Source organism: Musca autumnalis, unplaced genomic scaffold (assembly GCF_047663935.1).
Source record: "Musca autumnalis isolate F117 unplaced genomic scaffold, ASM4766393v1 scaffold_5, whole genome shotgun sequence".
Classification (NCBI taxonomy): Eukaryota; Metazoa; Arthropoda; class Insecta; order Diptera; family Muscidae; genus Musca; species Musca autumnalis.
Genome location: NW_027412088.1, coordinates 114167355 through 114190611, shown reverse-complemented (window position 1 = coordinate 114190611; position 23257 = coordinate 114167355). Strand labels below are relative to the sequence as shown.

The window sequence follows — 23257 nt, the reverse complement described above, 5'->3', positions numbered from 1 at the left end:
GTTCTGAAGATTTGCTGAGCACATTGTTTGGAAAATGTTTGCGAAAGCATACTAGGTTCAACTCCCAATAGTTTAGCTGCTACTGACCAAAATTCTAGAAATTATCTAAGCTTTCATATATTTTATCGATTTTGACGCGCTAGATGCTGTTTTTCCTAGTTCTTCTGTTTGACACGTAAATTCTTCTACTTTAGGGCTACAATATCGCTGAAGACCGCGCGTTAAATTCTTATTAATTTTTAAGATAAAGCCCCGATCAGTGGAAGAAAGGGTCGTTTTACCCATTAAAAGTTGTTTGCATTTTCAGTGTTGCACAATGTAATATAAGAGTTATTTTGGTCATTAATTGGTGCAGAAGAAATTCTTTGAGAATATTTTTTTTTTCATTTCAAAGTGGTTTGTGCGGTACCCTTTTTATACCCTCCACCATAGGATGGGGGTATATTAAGTTTGTCACTACGTTTGTAACTACTCGAAATAATCATTGTAGACCCCACAAAGTATATATATTCTTGATCAGCGCGCAATTCTACATCGATATAGCCATGTCCGTCCGTCTGTCCGTCTGTCCGTCTGTCCGTCTGTGGAAATCACTCTAGCGTCCGAACGGATTGACGTAGGTTGATGAAATTTTGGGAAAATGTGTTATATTTACGTAGGACTTTTGGTATTGAAAGCGGGCTATGTAGGTCCACGCTTTCGTATAGCCCCCATACAAAATGACGCGTGACGCGTCGTCGTTTTAAGGAATTTTTAATATATTTGGCCCATTTTACCACCGAATTGGTTGTAATTTGGTACTTGGTGCCTCCAGAGGCCAAAAAATATTCCTACCAAATTTGGGTTATATAGGTCCACGTTTTGGTATAGCCCCCATATAAGGCCCCATATAAAGTACGCGTCATTTTAATATATTTTGAATGTATTAGACCCATTTGACCACAGAATTGGTTGTAATTTGGTATTTTGTGTCTTCGGAGGCCAAAAAATAGTCCTACCAAATTTGGGTTATATAGGTCCACGTTTTGGTATAGCCCCCATATAAGGCCCCATATAAAGTACGCGTCCTTTTAATACACTTTGAATGTTTTAGACCCATTTGACCAAAGAATCGGTTGTAACTTTGTATTTTGTGTTTCCAGAGGCTAAGAAACATTTCTACCATAAAATGTTTATATAGGTCCACGTGTTCATATAGCCCCCATAATACAATATCTCCCGATTTTCGATATTTTGAACGTTTTAGCCTCATTATCACACCGATATGGCTGAAATTTGGTATTTAGTCTTCTTTAGGCGTATAAAACTTTCCCCCAGAAATGTGTAGGTATAGGTCCACGCCATCATATAGCCCCCATAGAACGGTACCTTCCGAATTTCGGTATTTTGAAGGTAGTGGCCACATTAATCCACCGAAATGGCTGAAATTTGTGGTGGAGGGTATAAAAAGTTCGGCCCGACCGAACTTAACGCTTTTCTTACTTGTTAATACTTAAATGGAATAAACGTTATTTTAGTTAATAGGAAAAAGTTAATTCATTCCTGCTACAGGAAATCATTTTTAAGGAAAGAAAAAAATACTCATAACCCTAATGGACATGGTTAAATCGGCTCTGAAAGGTATTTCGTCCAACCATACTTGGGGTCCAAACCCGTTCTTATTTAGATGAGGCACATTTTAATTTTACTGAGGGTATAATAATTAAAATAAGTATTTGTCCTTTTTGTGAACTTTCCACTGTTCACGCATTCCACACAAGAGCACGTTTTATTAACAAACAAGTTGTCATCCAAATAAAAGTAAACAGACAGAATTCGACAAACTACCGCTGTGTTGAAAATACGAAAACAGGGTACGCACGAGACCTGGCCAGTAATTGTTGTGGGAGTTGGTTGGATCATTCTGAAACTATAACGACAATGTTGACATACCAATACGCACACACCCACACCAGCGCACATACACAAATCTATATTAAACCAAAACATAGTAGATAGAAGTATAATACATGAATATATGAAGGAACCACCGGCCACAATGGGCATAATGTTTGATGAAGAGGAGTAGTAACACAGATATTTATTACGTTGACAACAGCAGGATAGCCGATGACAAGCAAATGTGTGCGTTTGTATAAAAACGTCAATGTAAAAACTTTTATTGACATTTATTGTCATATATTGTTGTGGGATTTGCAATAGATACTCATCGCTTGTCATGTAATCAAAGTCAAAATGGGTATTTAAAGTTATGAACAACTTCAATTAAATCAGTTTTTGTTGTTGTTTTTTGTTATGTGTGTTTATTTTGGGCCAAACAATGTTGATAATAATCGAAAAGAAAATAGAGACATTAAAACATTTCACCTCCGTATTAAATATGTATCTCCATTAAAAACGAACGAAACAAAGTAAACAGTATTTTTTTAGATTACCTTTTTTATGCCGGAAATTAAATTCATTTCAAAGCGACTGATAAGAGTGGCAATTAAAGGTGAAGGTGGAAATGGTTTATTTTATAAAAAATACAATGCCGGGTGCACAATAGAGGTACCGGGAGGAAAGGAGAGAGGGTGAAGAGTTTTACCGTTAAAATTAAAAAAAATTAACTGACATAATTTCGCATATACATTTATCTAATGAAGTGCGATATATACACTAGTTTCCAAGCTTTGCCTTCGTCTGCCACAAAAACAACATCCTAATACACCTGAAGATTAAAGATTAAATAATAAGCTTTACCACCCGTGAAACGTAGTGTAATGGTTGGATGCGTGGGACTTCGGTAGACTCCTAATTTTTCAATGTATCTCTAAAGGCCTAACAGCTCAACTCGAAAGAGAATTAATTAAATATCACTACAAATGGCCTTCGCCTTAATAAGGTAAAAATAAAAAATAATTTCAGCATGAGCCAGGCTGCGTTTCGAACCTGGGTCTCCGACAACTGAGTGTCAAGTTTGCCGGCGTCTTAGCGTTCTAAGCCACCATCAACTTGTCAAAACTTTAGTAGACAATAATTGATGATCAAATCAAAAATAAAAAATCTTCTGATATAGAAGAGCAATTACTAATGATGTCGGAATAAAACTTACCATAGTATTTGTGAACATTGAAAAATGAGATTACCAAGCAGGACTATAGGAAAAGTTTGGAGTTTCAGTTAACTGACATAATTTCGCATATACATTTATCTAATGAAGTGCGATATATGTACTAGTTTCCAAGCTTTGCCTTCGTCTGCCACAAAAACAACATCCTAATACACCTGAAGATCGGCTTTACCACCCGTGAAACGTAGTGTAATGGTTGGATGCGTGGGACTTCGGTAGACTCCTAATTTTTCAATGTATCTATAAAGGCCTAACAGCTCAACTCGAAAGAGAATTAATTAAATATCACTATAATTGACCTTCGCCTTAATAAAAAAAAGCATTTGTATGGAAAATTGAGACTGAAGAATTCTGCGAGATAATACTGAGGATATGGGAAATATGTTTTTCAAGCTATTGGAACTGAGTTAGTAGTAACGAAAATGGTGCAAAATCATATTTAGAAGATGGTAATAAATGTTTACAACTTAGCTGGAATGAGACCAAGATAGCAGTAAGCCGAATGAAAAATAATAAGTTAGGCGAATCCCATAAATTACAAGCCAAACGGTGTGTGACCGGGAACATTTCTTAAATAAAACATATTATTTTGCATAAACGGGTTATCTATCTATCTCTTAGAACTTATAATGGAGTGTCATCAACACAACTCCAATCCTCTCCTTTAATGATTTCTTGAATCGCTTCTTTAAAACATTTTCTGGCTTCCATTAGTTTTTCAAAGACAGATACTCAAACTGGTTTGGAATCACAAGATACGTTATCGAGACGTTAAATGAATTTATTGAAAAAAAAACTTTTTCTATAAGTGAAGTCTGACTTCATTAGAAAATTATTTTGGAACCAATTACCAATTATTTGACTCTGAAGTTCTACTACTCTAGGACTACAATATTTCTGAATTCCGCACAGCAAAGTTCTAGTTAGTTTCTGAGATAAAGCCCTGGAAAAACAGTCGTTTTAGCCCGATGTAGATGAGGCCATAAAATCAAAACCCGAACCAAAGATCGATACAATTTACGAACATTTGGCTAATGTTTTTTCTTCACAAGAAAATTTGTTTCGAGAAACATTTTTTACTTTGGAAATTTTTTTGTTTTAAAAATAATTTTATGTTATTTTTATAAAATTCCCATTTTCATTTTTCAAATAATTTCGATATAAATGCTACTTATAATATAAACAATAAGTGTTGATAAACACAACATATGGGTAGGTTACCAAATACAAGACAACAATGTTGACCAACAGTTACATATCGAATCGCAAACATAACAAAGAAATAAAAACGAAAAAAGTACATAACAGAAACATCAAGAAGCTCCACCAAAAATGTTTTTCGCCACTACCGTAAAACTATCGTCAATTTATTCGCTAATAAAATTATTAACGATATTCAAAAATCTAAGATTTTTCTGCCACAAACTGAGCGACGAATGAATCGTTTTCATTCTCGTGTGTCGTTCTCGAACAAAATATCCGCAAAACTATAGAGAAACATTCGAAAGCTATATCGTTTTCAATGGTATGGTGGGTAACGACGAAACATACAAAGGAGAAACAATTCTACCTACATTTTATTGTATTTTTCAAACTCATCCTTAGTCTAATACGAATCCAACCTTTCCTTAAGCTTTTTCCTAACTTCCACCTTTCTCAGAAGACCACATTCACACGAAAGTGTTATTGTGGTAGCAGCATACGTTTGTTGCTGGCTTGGCAGCCGCTGGTTGACACGCGTTTGGTTTCAGTTCAATCCGGTACAAAGAACCCGCTGCAGTGGTATTGATACGATAGTTGTATATGACATCTGTGACTGCATCTGTGTGAATGATATTCAAACCTGTGTGATTACTGATGTAGACACTATGAAGATCCCTCCTGATATGCCTGGGTGGGAGGCACTGTCGAAAAAGTGCAGATTTATTGTATGTTTGACCATAATTTGGATAAGAAAAACCTCTCACGGTGCTCTTGAATCAAATTTAAATGGAAGGTGCTTACACCTGGGAAGTTTTTGCGGATTCTGAAACTACAATGTTCATAGATGAGAAAAATCAAAAAACAAAAAAAAATCGCCGGAGCGCTTTTTAAATAAATCGCGATTCAAGTTGACATTTTTAGAGGTTGTTTAGGTTTTTGCGATTTTGTTTGGAAACCGCAAGTCCTGTCAAAATGGGAATAAAGAAAATGTTGTAGCTATCAAAATTCTCTACAAGATTGACCTTAATAGTTTCGTAGGTTTTACAACTTTTGAAATATAGAAGTTTAAATTGGGACAATTTAAATTCAATTCAATTCTGTATCGTCTCCTTATAAAACAATGTCATGACTTCAATTTCCCAACTTCAATTTATATTTATAAAAAAAATGGTACAACCTAGGAAAAATTACATAAGCCAGTCTTGTAGAGAATTTTTACAGCTATAAGATATTCTCAGGTCCATTCCGATAAGACTTGCCGTATTCAAGCAAAATCGCGAAACCCTAACAAAAAAAACCTAAAAATGTAAACTGAACTTCTTTATCTCAAAAATGGTACAGCCTGAGAACAAATCATAAACGTCAATCCTGTAGAGAAATTTCACAGCTACAACATTTTCTTTAGCTCCATTTCGATTGGACTTGCGATTTCCAAGCAAAATCGTGAAAACCTAAAAAATACCTAAAAATGTGAATTTTGACCGCGATTTATTTAAAAATCCCTACAGCGATATATTCATGTTTTTGGATTTTTCTCATCTATGAACATTGCTGTTTCAAAAACTTCCCCTGTGTAAGCGGTTTTCATTAAAAGTTAGTTAAGGCTCACCCTTCATGACATTGTTTTATAAGGGGGCGATACAGTCAGTGCATTGTCCCAATTTGAACTTCAATATCTCAAAAATGGTAAAACCTACGGAAATACCGTAAAGGTCAATCTTGTAGAGAATTTTCAAAGCTTCAACATTTTCTTCAGTTTTATTTTTATAGGACTTGCGGTTTCTGAGCAAAATCGTGAAAACCTAAACAACCCCTAAAAATGTCAACTTGAATCGCGATTTATTTAAAAAGCGCTCCGGCGATTTTTTTTTTTGTTTTTTGATTTTTCTCATCTATGAACATTGTAGTTTCAGAATCCGCATAAACTTTCCAGGTGTAAGCACCTTCCATTTAAATTTGATTCAAGAGCACCGTGCTCTGGATTGGCAAATTTACTTCATATATTAATATACTAGCAAAGTACCCGCTACTTCGTATGCGGAAAGGATATACAAAACAAATAAAAAATATATAATATAGAACGGTGAACATAGAAAATTTTTTTACTAATACCTATTTTAATTGATATTTATTTTCATGTAAGTACGTAAGACCTATTTTCCTCACGCCTACACATCAAGAGCCAGCCATAATTGTGAGATATTTTAATTGGGGTGCTCAGCGCCAAGACGGCTTAACCCACCAACCGCGATCCTCATTTCCAGCTCTATCTGTTCCCCCAAAACCATTTATAGTACTATTTAGTACTTTACATATAAATATAGCCGATAGCCTTAGATGCTAGTGCTATTTTTTATATAATTTTATTGTAATTTTTTATTATAATAAATATTTGAAATAAATAAATAAATAAAAAACATATAAATACGAACCTTCTCCTAATATTTCAAAATTCTCTTTACACAATAACAAATTGTACCAAATCCTGTACCATATAGTACAATTCGTATATTTATGGTACATATTTCCTAAATCTGACGTTATTACCAAATAACAACAGTAATCTTAATTCACAATCTAACGAATCCAGATCTATTCGTTAGTCCAATACAAAATTGTACCATGCATTGAAACATCTTCGCATCCCTAAGACTACCAAATCCTAATTGTACCAAATTTAGTACTTTTTGTAAACATAAGTACAAATTTCCAAAACAAACTCCAACAGTAATCTCAATTCCAAATTTCAAGATTACAGCTCTAGCCGTTCGCTCAAATCCAAATTGTAACAAATTTGGTACCATTTAGTACTTTTCGCACCCATAACCAAAATTTCCAAAACTACCTCAATCCTACACTTCCGCAGGTATTTTAATTCCAAATTTGAGGATTGCAGCTGCATCCAAATTTAGTACCATTTAGTACTTTTTGTTCCCACAGATCCCAATTTCCAAACCTACCTCTATCAAACACTCGACCAGTAATCTTAATTCCAAATTTCAGAATTCCTGCTATATCCGTTCACCAAAATCCAAATTGTACCAAATTTGGTACTATTTAGTACTATTCGTACCCATGAGTACGAATTTCCACAACTACCTCAACCCTACACGCCAACAGTAATCTTAATTCCAAATTTCAGGATTACAGCTGCATCCGATCGCCGTAATCCAAATTGTACCAAATTTAGTACCATTTAGTACTTTTTGTTCCCATAGGTCCGAATTTCCAAACCTACCTCTATGCAACACTCCAACAGTAATCTTAATTTCAAATTTCAGGATTCCAAATGTATCCGATCACCCAAATACAAATTGTACCAAATTTGGTACCATTTAGTACTTTTCGTAGCCATAAGTACGTATTTTCAAAAGTATCCCAATCCCACACTCCGATAGTAATCATTATTTCAAATTTCAATATTGCTGCTCTATCCGATCACTCAAATCCAAATTGTACAAGATTTGGTACCATTTAGTACTTTTCGTACCCATAACCAAAAATTTCCAAAACGACCTCTATCCTACACTCCAACAGTAATCTTAATTCCAAATTTCAGAATTCCTGTTATATCCGTTCACCCAAATCCAAATTATGCAAAATTTAGTACCACTCAGTACTTTTTGTACCCACAAGTACGAATTTAGTACTTTTCGTTGCCATAAGTACGAATTTCCAAAAGTATCCCAATCCCACACTCCAATAGTAATCTTAATTCCAAATTTCACTATTCCAGCTCTATCCGATCACTTAAATTCATATTGTACCAAATTTGGTACCATTTAGTACTTTTCGTACCCAAAAGTACGAATTTCCAAAATACCTCTATCCTACACTCCGACAGTTATCCTAATTCTAAATTTCAGGATTTCAGCTCCATCCGTTCCCCCAAATCCAAATTGAACCTTGTTTGGTACTATTTAGTACCTTTCGTACCCATATGTACGAATTTCGAAAACTACCTCCATATCTCAAACCTACACTCCAACAGTAATAGTAATTCCAAATTTCAGAATCGTTTCGCCCAAATTCAAATTGTACCAAATTTAGTACCATTTAGTACAATTCGTACACATGAGTACACAATTTCAAAACCACCTCCTTATATCAATTCATCTTCTAAACCTTGATTTTCATTCCGAATTTTAAGATTTTAGCTCTATCCGTTCACGTAATACCAAATGGTACTAAATTTAGTAACTTTTAGTACTTTTCGTACACTTATAGTTCGAATTTCCAAAAACCCTTTGGTACACCTTTCTAACTCTCCATCAGTGAACCTCATTCCAAATTTCAGAATTCTAGCTCTTCGCGTTTGGCAAATACTAAGGGTACCATATTTAGTACCTTTTAGTACTTTTCGTACCGTTCTAGTTCGAATTTCCAAAAATCCAGCCTTATCTGACACCTTGGGACCAAGAGTGACACTCCCTCAAAATTTCAAGATTCTAGCTCCAGCCGTTTAGCCTGGGCGTTGATTATGAATCAGTCAGTCAGTCAGTGAGTCATCATTACTCAACTCTTTTATAAGTATAGATTTGTTCAGTCTTCTACATATGGCATCAAGGAAGATATCCGACGCCAAGATCGTACAATCACGCGTATACGTTACGATCTCATGAGTCCTCGACAAATATGTGTGAAGATGGCGTGCACCGCTGTTGTCGTGCTGTGTTGCTTACGGAATCCCTGCTGATGATCAGCAACTGGATATCTATTTCTGACGCTGTGGAGAACGAAGGGTCTTTGCTACGGGCGACAAAAGCGAAATCTGCCTGTACGATTCACCTTGGCCGGCTTCAGAAGCGGGACCACCCTTCCTATTTTCCAGACTTCGGGAACAATGAGGGTTGCTAGTGACAAGTTTAGGACTTTAGTGAGATACTCCACTTCCGGCACATCCAGATTTTTCAGCATTACCCATGGTAATTCCATCAGGGCCCAACGCATTGGATGATTTAGCGTTCCTGATGGCATTTACAACATCATCCATTGTAAACTAGCGTGGTTCATCCTCAGCAGGATGAGATTTGATGCGACATAGTACTATTCTCTTCGCCCTGTCATTCCCGGGGTGCTCCACAAAATGTCATTAAAATAACTTGCGCACCTTTTTGCATCAGTCAAGCGTAATATCGCCAAACTTCAATGAATACATATCTACCTTCTACACAGGGTTCGAGAGTGACTTAACCGTTGCCCGCAACTCACTTATACCGGCTGCAGTGATGCAGTGATGATTTAGCCACCCGTTCCGCTTGGGCTCAGAAGTGGAGGGTTGGCGATTTTTTTGTCATTATTTGTCATTTGTCATTATTTTGGCTAATAAATAAATGTTATCTATTTAAAAACAGTAAAAGTATGAATCAAAAATTGAAGGTGTATGAAAGTCCGTTATCTAATTAAATGGCGTCTTAAACTTATTTCCAAAATCGTACAAAATGGTCATTATTCCAACTGAAAACATATGGCTTCTGCAGTACATTTTCATTGTTTTCTAATTTGACATATTAATTAAATTTCATCGAAGAATTTTACTATTACTTCAGTGTTTTTGATGCTGCCCTTTGAGGATGGCGATGTCCCTGCGGGTTCCATTCCAGGGCTGTTCTGTTCTCTTAATTGCTTTACTCAATGTGTAACCCATTAAATAAACTGAAATAGTAACAAACATCTTAAAGAAATTCTAAAAGGCCTTGTTCAAAAATTATTAGAAATTATAATTGACTTTTGTTGTGAGCTTAAAACATGCCATTTTTTATAAGTGAAACCATTAATGCGATTCCATTCGATCGCATTCCTGATTATCTTCGTGTTATAAAACACACTTTCAAAAGCTAATACTGAAGCATTTTTCAATTTGTATTATCACAACAAACATTGATTGTTAGCCAATAAGTGGATACTTAAGTTGAAATAATAAAATGGAAAATCACACCACCCCCACAAACATCGCCACCTCAGCACAACTGATGTTAACGATTTTGCATTCAGGCACCTAATCTGCACAGTTGGGTACATACACAATCAAAATCGAAACACACACACGCACATGGGGAGAGGGAGACATATACATATACAACTGGGCCAACAACTCACCTGTTCGACTGTCGATGGAGATAATTTGTTCATCCGAACTCATCCAAATCGATGACATTGGCAGTGGAGAATCAAAGCATATAATGTCACCGACAGAGAAAATTGTCTAAAGTAAACATTTCAAGGAAATCCCCCATGCACACGCATCATCAATCCGCAAGAACCAATAAACCAGCAGCAGTGGTGCCAAATGACGAAGGAGTCAGTCATTGAAAACCATTCGCCGCATCGCAGGACCATCATCATCATCAGCAGCAACGAATTAGCATCCCCAAACCAGTCAACATAGCGCAAACGAATAACAACGTTTGCATTATTATTATGGTTGACGTTGATAATGTTGTTGTTGTTGTTGTTGGCGTTGGCATTGCCGTTATTGAGAATATAAAATCAACATGTTGATTATTCAATGGGTATTGCGGGGACGGATGGAGATGGAGGCACGATTGAAAAATCATTGTACACAGCAACACCGGCATAATCGTAACCAACATCCGTCGATATAGAAGTGGTGGTGATGGTAGCGGCACAAACAAGAGTAGCAGTTGTAGCAGGATATAGCGTTGACAGTGTTATAGTTTTTACCACAGGATGCATTTTAGTTTCATCAACAGTAGTTGGCGTGGAACATTTTTGGTACATGATCACCGGCAAAGGGAGAGAACGAAACGGCAGATGAGGATTTTTTGCGATGAGCAACGACCATCGATAACGGTGACGACGACAATGCCAATGTTAACACCAGTGCATACATTTGCCATTCAGGAAAATCGGGTTGCAGAAAAAAGAAAAAAATAGAAAATCAAGTTAGTTTACATTACTCTAAGCTGTAGTAAAATCGAAGTTTGAAGGTAAAGGACAAAACTGCAAACACCACCCACACACACACATACAGAAATTCATTTTTAGCATGCATTGAATAGCGAGTTTATTTTTTCAATTTTAAGGAATAATGAATTATTTGTAAGTAGTGTTTGTGGAAAAAACTGTTTACGTTATTTAAAAGTAAATAAACAAATCCATTAGCGTATTAGTACGTTTATATATGACCGGATTTAACAAACCCACTGGGGTTCAAATGTCAATTCCTTTGCGTATACATCAAATAAATACTCATTAAGAAGTTTAACCCTGCAAAAGGCTATAATATAAACATGGCCTATTAACAATATACCCAGCAAAATGTTTGCCTCCAAATATGCTGTTAAATCATATGTACAAGTGATCTGGAAGTGCATCACATTATGCATTTTCACTCCTGATTTTTACAAGAGCGTGACTACTGAAAGATGCACTTCATTAGCACTCCATTTTAACTAACCATTCGGCACTGCATTTTAACTATCCCTTTGGAATCGCATTATAATTAATCCTTTTTTTGGTTTTGTAAGTGGAATTGTGTTTTTTGGAAACATGTCACTTTAAAACACTCCAAAAACACTTAAAAAAATAAAAATATTGTTTTATTAACAAATGTTCTCAGCAATTCTTCAGAACATTCTGAAACTCTAAAAGTGGTTATTTCATGTTGTTTCAGCGGTATTTTGTGTCATATCTTTTACAACTCGTATTTCAAACAATGTTCACACGAGCAGTTTATTCTCGCATTTGGGATTTCACTGCATTATTGATGTACTTATCAAATTGTCGTTGAAAAATATACTAAAAACAACGTGATAGATGCATTTTACAACAATGGAATGTTCTGAAGAGTTATGTATTAAATTCCAGCGAATATTTTCCCAAAGATAACATTACGAAACATTAAACGGTTTTGGAGATATGGTGCTAAATGTATACAAAATTATGGAATTTTTGGATATATTTTGAAATTTGAGGCAATAAATGTAGTTTTTCGAGTTCATTATTTCTCCAAATATTTTATTATTGCACTTATCTACGAATTTGCTTCAGAGGTCAGAAGAATATTCGCATTGGTTTAAGAGATATAGCCCCGAATTGCTTTAAAAAGTCAATATTTAACCATGTTTAGATGGGCCATAAAGTCCAAGCTGGATCTGAAACAACAAAACCCAACTAGGGTTTTTGTCGTTTGGGTCTGTAGTACTTTCAAAAAATCCTCATTTCAAATTGTTTGCACAAGGTTACCTTAAAATGCTGCACAGTGTTATTAAAAAAAGTATTGCCACATAATTTTTTTTTTTTCGCTAAAAACACTTTTTTGCTTCAAACAAAAAGTAACCAGTTGTAAAACCTAAACAATCTGGCATTACGAATGATAAATTAAAGCAAAGATAAAAGAAAACAGAAGATTTTCACAATTCCCCCTTCTACAGCGTTTTCTAATCAATTATTTTTGTTGCCATATTTATACTAAATAATAAGATTTTCGAAATTTACCAAATTGATCGAAATCTGAAGAACCTAAAACAAAAACGAACGAACGAAAATTACGGAATTGAAACTATTCCGATCGGAATCTGTGACATGCCTAATAAATAGAATTTTTCGTAGATGACGTTTTCAGCATATTTTTCCCATAGAAACAGCTTCGTGCTGCGCCAACGTGATCCCCAGTGAGTCTTCGTCGTCGTCATGTTATTATGAAATTCCCGCACAACAGTACCAGCCGCAGTCTTTAACATGGTGTATTGCAGTTCCAGTTCCTGACAGTGTAATATTTCTGCAGTTTAATTGCGATGGTCTTCGTAGCATTCTCAATGAGATTAGGAATTTAATGAGTCGGAGCTCAACAACACCTGCAGTATTCGGAGCTGCAATGTATACAACGTACTTCACTTGGATCGTACGAGAAGTAGAGCTGGTGGACTTGCAGTAAATACATATCTCGACTGAGCTCCACTCCAGTGGATATTACCAGAGAGACACAGCGCTGGCTGAGCAAATAGAAAGCTCCACATTTTGCACCGTGAACGAGGACTCACTCACCAGGACTAGAGGAGGCTGCCATAGTTCGCCTGACATATCCATCGTGTCACCTGGTCTGACGAACGACGTGACGTGGGAATAAGCCATTTCCCTTGGGTAGAACTATTTGCCTATCCTCATCTCCAACAATAGACTACTTGACTTCATAAAGTCTTAGCGTCGCCTCAGATAAGGATTCAAAGAATTCACCAACCAATGCTTTAGGTAAATACATCAGAGGGATTGATGTTCGGATAGCAGAGACATCATCACTGCTGCAGCCGCTCGCCATACTCCTGTTGGTCGAATACCTGAAATTATATCTAGCGACCGCAGAGTCAGAGAAATGACAATAGAAGTTAATAGATTAGTTGGTGAGCACAAGCGGAGAAAAGTGGCTAGATCATCTGAAGCGATGCAACATTAGAACCGCTATAGTAAATTGTGGACAACCGTTATGGCGTTACCGAACCTTGGTAAAAAGGATGATCGGACGGCATGCCTATCCGAGTGATTGTGACAGATTCAAAGAGGGGCACGTGTTATTGTGTGGTACGATATGTGATGTTGCAGATGTTATACGAAGCGCAGAATCATGCAGAGCGCTGGGACTTGACGGAATTTTAATGGTGATGCTAAAACAGGTGGATGAACCAGGAAACGAGTGTCTGATCTTTAGCCACCCTCATAATTCCCGAAGCCTTGAAAATGGGCAGGGTGGTCCCATTATGTAAATCATATTGGCTGATCCCACTTATGTCACCAGTAGAAAAGATACTTGAGGCATTACCCCTCCCCAGCATCGCAACGTGTTATTCAGTTTTGGATTATCAACACGGGTTCCGGAAGCAGCATAGTACAACAGCTGTGAACGCCATTTTTCACACATATTAGCGGAGGTCTCAACCAGAATTGGCCGTGCCACAGAACAGTGATGATGGTAGCATTAGACATGACTAAAGCTTTCGATACGGTCAGCCATTCTAAGCTGTTTGAGGATGTCGAGAACACTACCTTCCGGCTTTGTTTGAAACGTTGGGTCACCAAGTCATCATCTAACTCCAATGGATCTGTGGTTACATCCCATCGAAGCAGCCACTTTCCTGGAACTGGAGATAGACCCAGAGCCAGATTGAACAGAAGAACGAACATACAAACATAATAATAAACACTGTTACAACAATAACAACAACAACATCCAAGTCTATGTGTGGTCGCTAGTTACACGTGGAATTCAAGGAGGGGTGACATCTCCGGAACTGTTTAAACTATATAATTTAATTTAACTATATAATATAATTGTTCTACAAACATCCTTTAAGGGACAAGGGAGACTTCTCTCCATCAATGAGTTCATACCGATTAATATTTGATCAATGATATGGGACCAACTGTTTTTCGCCGAGTCCGAACGACGTGTCTTAAGACACCACTTGCGCAGAAGGTTTTCTTGGCTCAAGTACTCCGTAAATGTCACCAACATTACACTGAGGGGTATTTGCCACCGTTGAAAATTTGATGTTGCTTGGCCTGGAAATCGTAACCGGACATTCAGCGTGCAAGGCAAGGCAGCGTGTGCATACCATTGCACCGCTGTGGCACCCATGTTAACCTCTGCCTTTCTGCAGTTCCACGTCCTCACGACGGCATTGCGATAATTACGTACGCTGATGATTGTACGCTCATGGCATCAAGCTCCACCTTTGATAACATTTGTATCAGGCTAAACGCCTATCTCATTGATTTTGTTGAGTTCTTCCACGCGAGGAATATGAACATATCCACCACTATTTCAACGGCCACACTGTTCACCACATGGATTGCGGGAATTAAGCTCCCATTAATTGTGCAGGTCCGTGGTTCAATAATTGCTACTTGGGGAGCAGAAAAAGAAACAATTTTAACCACATACAACGCGATAGGTGCACGCAGAGAAAAAATATGATTGATTCAACAATATTCGAAGAGCAAAATATGTAATGTAAAGATATTTTTAGATTCCGCATGTGGTATTGTGACTCCAACAATCGTTTTTGTCAATTACAACAATTGTTTTTGTCATATACAACAATAGTTTTTTGTCAGCTGGACAATATTATTCTCTTTTCTTTGGCAATTTTCTTCATTCAATTTGTTGCCTTATTAGTTAGACTTGGCAAAACCTGGCCATGTGTAGGTTTTGTCAATGCTCATAATATTATACGTGACATTTATACCAAAGTTATGTGGAAAGTGTATACGAGAATTATATACGATCAAATCAAAAATTTCAGTAACAGATTTTCTGGGCTGACATTAGTAAGAATTTTAGATTATGGTAGTTCCTACCATAGGTATTGTCAATGATTTTTACAATATTGGTGAATTTCGCTAGTTGTGTTTGTTTTGTATGTTTAGAGCAAAAGATGGAATTTTTGGATTTCAAATTGCAAAACAAATGAATTGTTGGAACAAAAATAGATATTGTTGTTCCAACAAAAGCGAAAAATATTTTTTCTCTGCGTGTGGTTTGCCAGCGTAGTTGATACACTATGGTCAAACTTTCCAGAATGCAGCCCTGAGAGCTGCAACAGGGTGTCTCCTAGAGCTGGCAAACTGTCAGACTATCGTTTTGATCACTGTCGTAAAGCATTGTAACGTGCGACAGATTTGGCCGGTGCGTCGAATGTTGTCAAATCAAAATCTAGCGAATAGGTACCAGGCCTGTCAGAAAATATCTTCATAAATTAGAGAGTGAGATCGAAAGATACAAAAGTGAAAGTCTCGATCAAGTGATTAGCCAGGCATGCTTAAAGGATATTTATACTGATGCAGTCGCCGAGGCTATAAGAGCCTATCGTATACCTTCCTGGTAGGTCTCCCACCATCCCTGGCACAACTGAAATCCGGTTGGTGTAGCCTCCTAAATTGTTAACGAAACATACCCGTTCTAGAAGTCACAATGTATTATATACACATTACACACACACTACACCGCTCCACAGTGGATCCACCCATTGGCCAAAAATAAAAAAATGAATGTCAACATTTTGGTACAACATCTGGCAACTCTGACAGCTATGACATGGACCTTTTTAAAAATAATTGAATTTTTGTTTCATTCGAACGCGATCTTCTTAAGAATAGCTTCAAAAGTCGGAACATTTGACTAATATTTTTTGTTGTGAGTGCAACCTATATTTTAAGTGCAAGTAAATATATTCAAAATATCGCGAAAATAATACGTATAGCAAAATATTATAGTGGATTTTGAAGGAGAAGGTAATAGCTTAATTTTCATTAAAAATAGTGTTTTAGCGTGTTGTGGAATTCTTGTTAGCTGAATATTTTCTTAGTGTATTTTGTAATGCCAATTCGATCATACACTTAAATTTGACCTAATGTTTTAGTCATGATGCCCACCAGTGCCCACCTCGGGAATAATTTTCCAAAGTAGTTCATGGGTTTAAGATTATTCCGTATTAAAATCAGCTGCCATCTAGTGCCAGACTATAAATGGTGGGCTGCTGACTAAAGCTGCCCTAGAATAGGGTTTCTATGGATATATTAGCGTATAACTCTGTTATCTGACCACGTACATACATCAACATAATTGGCATCAGTGCCAAGATGAAGAAATCTTCTTCCAAATTTGTCATACGTTGGCGGTACGTGCCTTCCAGGAAGAACGCTATAAGATCTATATTAAAAATGTTACCAATTTTCAGACAAAAATGTTGATTTTTTTAATCCGCTAAATTTGTTGGATTTTATGTTGTTTTGGAGATTGTTTTGTTTCCCCAAGCCTATTTTTGCAGCATAAGATAATCGGGACCTTTATTCATGTCATTTTGTATTAACAGTATAAAACAATTCTTACCGTATACCCCCTCCAGAGGGGAAAGGGGGAGAATGTTACGCTCTTGGTTTCTTAAAACACTCTTCGCAGCAGCACAAAGCTGTAACCGGCGCATTGGCTCCATTTTTACACTCTATATATTTTTGGCCACATTCTCCATACAAGTGGATCCACTGTGCGCTCGTCAGAAACCCAGCCAGCATTTTTTGAAATTTTTAATCAAATTCGTGACTTTTTTGATCCGATTGCACGACTAAAAAGCTGGAATACGAGCTCATTTTCTGATCATAAATGACTCCTTTTCCTCAGGCGACTCTTCTAAACAAATCACAAATGAGTCTTCCTCTGCATAAGTTTCGATAATATATAAAGTCTTTTAATCATTTATTGGTGATTTGTTGATTAATTTGTGACTCTTATACGAATCTTTTCTGAGTCATGTTTATAACGTTTATAAGTCTTTAGTGAGTCATTTATGAGTCTTTTTATCAGACGAAAAAATTAAAAGAATTTTCTTTTTTATTCTTCTTTGTTTTTTGTTTCTTTCCTTTGTTTTGTTTTCTTTTCTGCTTTGTTATGACTTTTAATTATCCCTTTAGTATACTGTTTCTTCATGCACTTTCTTCATTTCACTTGGCAAAACCTGGACATGTGTTGTCTTTGTCAATATTCATAATATTATACGTGTTGTAGAAAGTGTATAGAGAATTATATACAACCAAACCGTTATGTTAAAAAAAAAAACAATCAGTGTTTAATCACCTAGCTGTTCAAAATAAGATCAGAAGATGCATAATTCTAATCACTTTTCAAACACCTGCTACTGTTGGGCAATCTCGTTCGTTGAGCGGATCGATCTTTTTCATTCCGTTCACCAAAAAGATCCGGATCCTCCACTCCGTTCTTTGGTTCTTTTTCGTTCAATAAAACATTTCAGTCTATCATTTGCTTGTGGCTATCGTTCGTTCTCTGCATCAATAGTCGTTTTATCAGTTTTAAAGATTGGCAAAAAGTATTCATATATCCTATTTCCATTCAATTTTTTTTTTTTAAATAATTTCCATATTTTTTTAATTTATACTATAATTTGTTTTGTTAATTCATCAACGCGTAGTGATGTTGACAAGAGAGGAACTAAATGTCAAGAGAGGAACTAAATGTATTCATCGTATGAGTGAAGCAAACATAACGAGAGGAGCCAACTAAACGAGATGAGCTTAATAACATAATCTAAAAGAACGATGTAAAAGAATGTGCTCAATATGGCCCCGTTCGTTCTTTTGAAAAAGTTCGTTCATGAACGACAGAACTCTGCAACCCAATGCATTTTTGTTGCTTGTTTATGTGCAAAACTAATTGTGGTAGTTTTTGTTTGTGCTGAAGCAGAATGGCCATTTAGTGATGTAAATGAACGATATAAACGAATGAGCTGGATACGGATCCGTTCGTTCTTTTCACGGAGTCGTTCATATGAGCCGGGTCGTTCACGAACGACACAACTCTAACACCTGCATGACCCTTTTTTGATTAAGCATTTTTCATCCTTCAGCTGATCAAAATGTGACAATAAAAAAATTGTCACATTTTAAACACCTCAATGATTTATTTGTGATTTCTACACATTTGTTGTTGTATTTTAAATTTAACTCTTTTTAATCATGACAAGGAAACACTTTCGAGTCCCTTTCTGATCATACAAGCGACTTAATCAGTTTTTGATTCCCAAAAGGACTCTAAAAAGACTCCGCAATGTGATTTTTGAAAAAACAATCTTCCAAATGCTGGCTGGGAAGGTGTTTCTGTCTTTCACGTGTGTAGAACTTTAAAATTTCTCAGTGTTTGTTTTATTTGTATACAAAAGTAAAGAAAAACACAGCGCTGCTGTACAGAAAATGTCAATAAAGTGTAAAAACCTGGAATAACAGAAGCTTAATCCACTTAGCACCGGGATAATTTTTGCAATAGAATTTCAAATTTTATTTTAAAATAAAAGTTCAGACATTTTTTAAGCAAAACTAATTTCCAAGAGAAATTAAATTTATATTTTAAAATTACATTTCTGAGATTATTAAGCATTCAATTTTTCTGTAACACGTGTAGTTTTCCCGATATCGGGTTACTTTAAAAAATGACAGTATGTGTGGTTAACTACCAACATGCATGGTTAATAGTCTAATCTGCATTCTAATTATTTAACTGGAGTCAATCTTGTTTTAGGTATTTATGTGTATGCTTCTGAATACTCCGTATATGTATTTTCTTTAAGTCTCAATTAACTTAATCTTAATAATGAACAATATATTTTTATTACAAAAAAGATGTGAAAAAACCGAAGATATCATGTGGTCAACAAGGCAATTATAATCATTGTTTAAAAAGATAAATAGATGCAGTTGTGTTGATGTTTAATACGTATCAATGCGAACACACAGTTAAAACTCGACCTACCTCCTGATGATTTTTGTATTTAACAATTTTTCTAAAGATCAATTTCATGTAAATATTTAGTATTCCCCCCTCAATTCCTGAACTTTGTCGGTATAACAGTTTGTTGGTCTGATATTAAAAGACATTTATATTTCTTTTTTTTTTCCTTTCGTTTCGTTTCTTGTGGAAATCGTTATGGTAATAGTGGTGTTTCTGTCGTTTGTAAGGGCATAAAATTTGATTGCATTCGCAATGAATGCATTTACTTTATCGTTAGGTAACAGTAGCAGTTACAGCACCGACGACAACAGAAGCAGACACTTTCAAAACGCCATAAAATTATATTCGCAATCATTATTTTCTACATTTCCATTTAAAGTCAAAGAAATGCAAGAAAATTCTATTGCAATTTATGGTGTTTTACAAGAACTGTATCTGTTTGCAACACCTTTGTTAGTTGTATTGTATAGACGACTATTGGTGTTATATTAAAAAAGATAAACATTGCAAAAAATGTTACATTCATATTTATAGAAACATTGCACTATAGGTAATTTGGACAGGTTTTGATGCAAAGGGTCGATTTGTTACAGTGTTCTTATTTTAATTTGCTTTGTTATCTATCAGTCCTTCAGTATTGTTCAAATCTAGTAACTCTTTTTTAACACAGTTGCAGTTGTCCAATCAAACTAAAACTTTGCACACTTTTCAGATTTAGATGACAAATACATGAATATTAAACCAAAACCAATATGGGGTCTATGTTTCGGCCTAGATTGGCTGTAATATGGTTATAAAAAAATGAAAATTTCTTGTGGAATTTCTCTCTTTTCCCTTCTTTTTTCCCATCACAAACAAAAAATCCGCACGATAAAAAATTCCGATGGAGAAAATGTAGATATCATCAACGCTCTCAAACATGTCGTCGGTGTCGTGCTTAAGTGTTCCATACGCCATTTGCCTGATTCGAGAAAAACTCAAGTTAATGTTTTAATCCATACAGGTTAGATGTGGTGCAAAAATCCAATACTTTAAGAGCTCAGTTCTACTTAACTAAACTCAAAGCATCCCAGCAAAATGTTCGATGCCAAAGATGCTATTCAAGAATGGGTGCAAGTGAAATGGAATGTCATTTTTCAGCATCTTCACTCATTCTTTTTACAAGAGAGTGACCCCCAAAAGATGCAATTCATTTTCAGATCCTAAGCATGTCATCTTTACTAACTCGATGGAATGGCATCTTCAACAATTCTTTGGCATGGCATCTATACCAATCCTTTGGCATGCCATCTTAACCAATTCCCAAGAATAGCAGTTTCACTAATCTTTGGCATGTCATTTTCACCAACCCTTTGGCATGTAATTTTCACGTCTTGTTCGGAAAATGGAAAATGCTGTATTGAAAAATGATTTTCATTTTTTTTATTTTATTAATTCAAAGGAATTAATGAAATAACTATAATTTATTTATCATCATAAAGTTTACATCTATAATTGCAGTTTGTTCTCGTTGTTGTAACAGTAGTTAATATGTTTGTATTCTCATTATTCTGCTTAATCTGACTCTGGGTCTATCAGTCGTAAGAATGTGGCTATTTCGCTATTTATATGGTTTGTAACCACAAAGCTGCAAACTTAAGTTTCTTAGCAGGATTGGTGGGGCAATTGAAAACGAGCAGTGTGTCGTGGGGGCCTGTGCTGTATGCTGGGCAGATGTTTTCCACGGTGTCATCAGTACTTGCCCTATAGGAATTTTGACGGCTGCACCATCCCGAGCGTATTGACCCAAAACTACTCTGGTTTGCCTGACAGCTGGCGCTTCGCAGCTGCGATAGATAGTGGATGTTCTCCAAGGACCGCATTCACACGATAACTGTTTACTGCATCTGCGACTGCATTCGTGTGAATGCTACTTAAACCTGGTTGAAAGGCTTGTTGATCTAGAGTTTCTCTCTTGTAACGTTAGACTTCTCTTTCTAGATTAAGAGCACGGCTTGCTCTGAGTGAGTCCTCTGCTAATATGGAGATGGAGATGGCCTTCAGCGCAGTTGTTGTGCTGCTTACGGATCCTATGCTATTGATCGGCAACTGGAAAGTTATTTCTGATGCTGGAAGAACTATAGCCACAAGGGTCCTTGCTACGGGCGACAAAAGCGAAATCGGTTTGTAAGATTCACCTTTGCTGGCATCCTTTTCGGGCTTCAGTAGCTGGCCTATTTTCCAGACTTCGGGAACGATGTGTTTGGCAACCGACTGGTTGTAAATTTAAGTAAGAAACTTGACTTCCGGCCGTCCCAGCTGTTGCAGTCTAAACACCGCCGCTGCACGCAACAGAGTTTACTTCCTCCGCAACAGGTTTTGATTCATCTTACAAAAGGATTTTACTTCCCATCAGTGCAGTGCAGATTTCGACATTGGCTCCAACTGCAGATTACTATTTCGTGAATTTTATTTTACAACGTTTTGGAAATGTTTTTTGTTTTGTAGGGATCTACAAATCAACTTGTTGAGCAGGGTTCTCTAGAGCAGGCAAGGAAACTTTTGTAATTGGTCTGTTCCTTTACTTTTAAAAATGGTAATTGTTGCAAAAATGGTAAAAGTGGTGAACTGCTCTTTAAAAGTAAGGAAACACTTTGCGGGTAAAAACTGGTAACCTCAGGCACGTAAAGGAACACGACTAATACCAAAGAGTGCAGTCCGACTCTACTTTTAGCTCAATGATTGGGCCTTCCTAGCATAATACATCTTACAGTGCTTTAAACGTACATATTTAGATAAATAAAAGAATATATACATGTGTAAAAATAAAAACACAAAACTCATCTCTATTGGATCGATGGAATGGGTTCAAATGCTAAGGAAAAGATCGGATCTATCACGACTTCCTTTGAATTGGTTCAAATGCTGATGAAACGATCGGATCTTTCACGACTTTCTTCGAATGGGTTCAAATGCTGATGAAGAGATCGGATCTTTCACGACTTCATTTGAACCAATGCAAAAGATCCAGTGAAATCATGGCATCTCATGGAACCACTTCCATAAAATTTTGCTGGGATATATTAGGAGTTTATTTTAGTCAGATTTCTGTTATAGTTTAGAAGTTATGGCCAATTTTTATAAATGCAGAAGGTTGTTGATTTGTTCCACAGGATCTTTTTTTCATGTTTTTGGCAATTTGTGTCACATGGAACACTTTATGTCACATTTTAATAAACAAACTTTTGATAAATTGCGTTCCACCTCCGTTATGCGAAGTGTTGCTATAGAGCTGAAAATTCGGGGGCTTCAATAAAACAGTTGCAGTAGAAAATAAATGCTTTAGGGACAATTGTTATATGTTTCCTTTACATTTATTTAAGGAGTTGACTCCTCCACTTTCGAAAAATATAATTTTTATTAGCTTATTTTTATTGTCTTATTTCATAGTTTAATTCATTCGAAAAAATCAAGAATCATTCTTTGAACTATTGCTAGTTGCAATAGAATTCAATATTAATTCAATTTCTGACATTTTAATTATCTTATATGTATTTTATTAAGCGGGAGGCTTTAAATTCAAGCAAAAATTAATTTTAGTTTCATATAATAATACAACATTTTAAAATATCTTGATTTAAACACTATTCTTCTTCAGTTTTTAAACCTAGTCCTTTAAAACAATTTGTTCCATACGCCACATTGTTCGT

The 23257-nt window shown here is 36.0% G+C and overlaps 1 protein-coding gene across 1 annotated transcript in view; it reads right to left on the bottom strand.

Moving 5' to 3' along the window:
- The window catches only part of Gp210 (nucleoporin 210), a 246615-nt gene that overhangs the window by 167312 nt on the left and 56046 nt on the right, over window positions 1–23257 (bottom strand). Inside the window, exon 16 of the mRNA XM_073992963.1 lies at window positions 10415–10520. Coding sequence (XP_073849064.1) covers window positions 10415–10520 — 106 coding nt within the window. The remainder of the gene's footprint in view (window positions 1–10414; window positions 10521–23257) is intronic.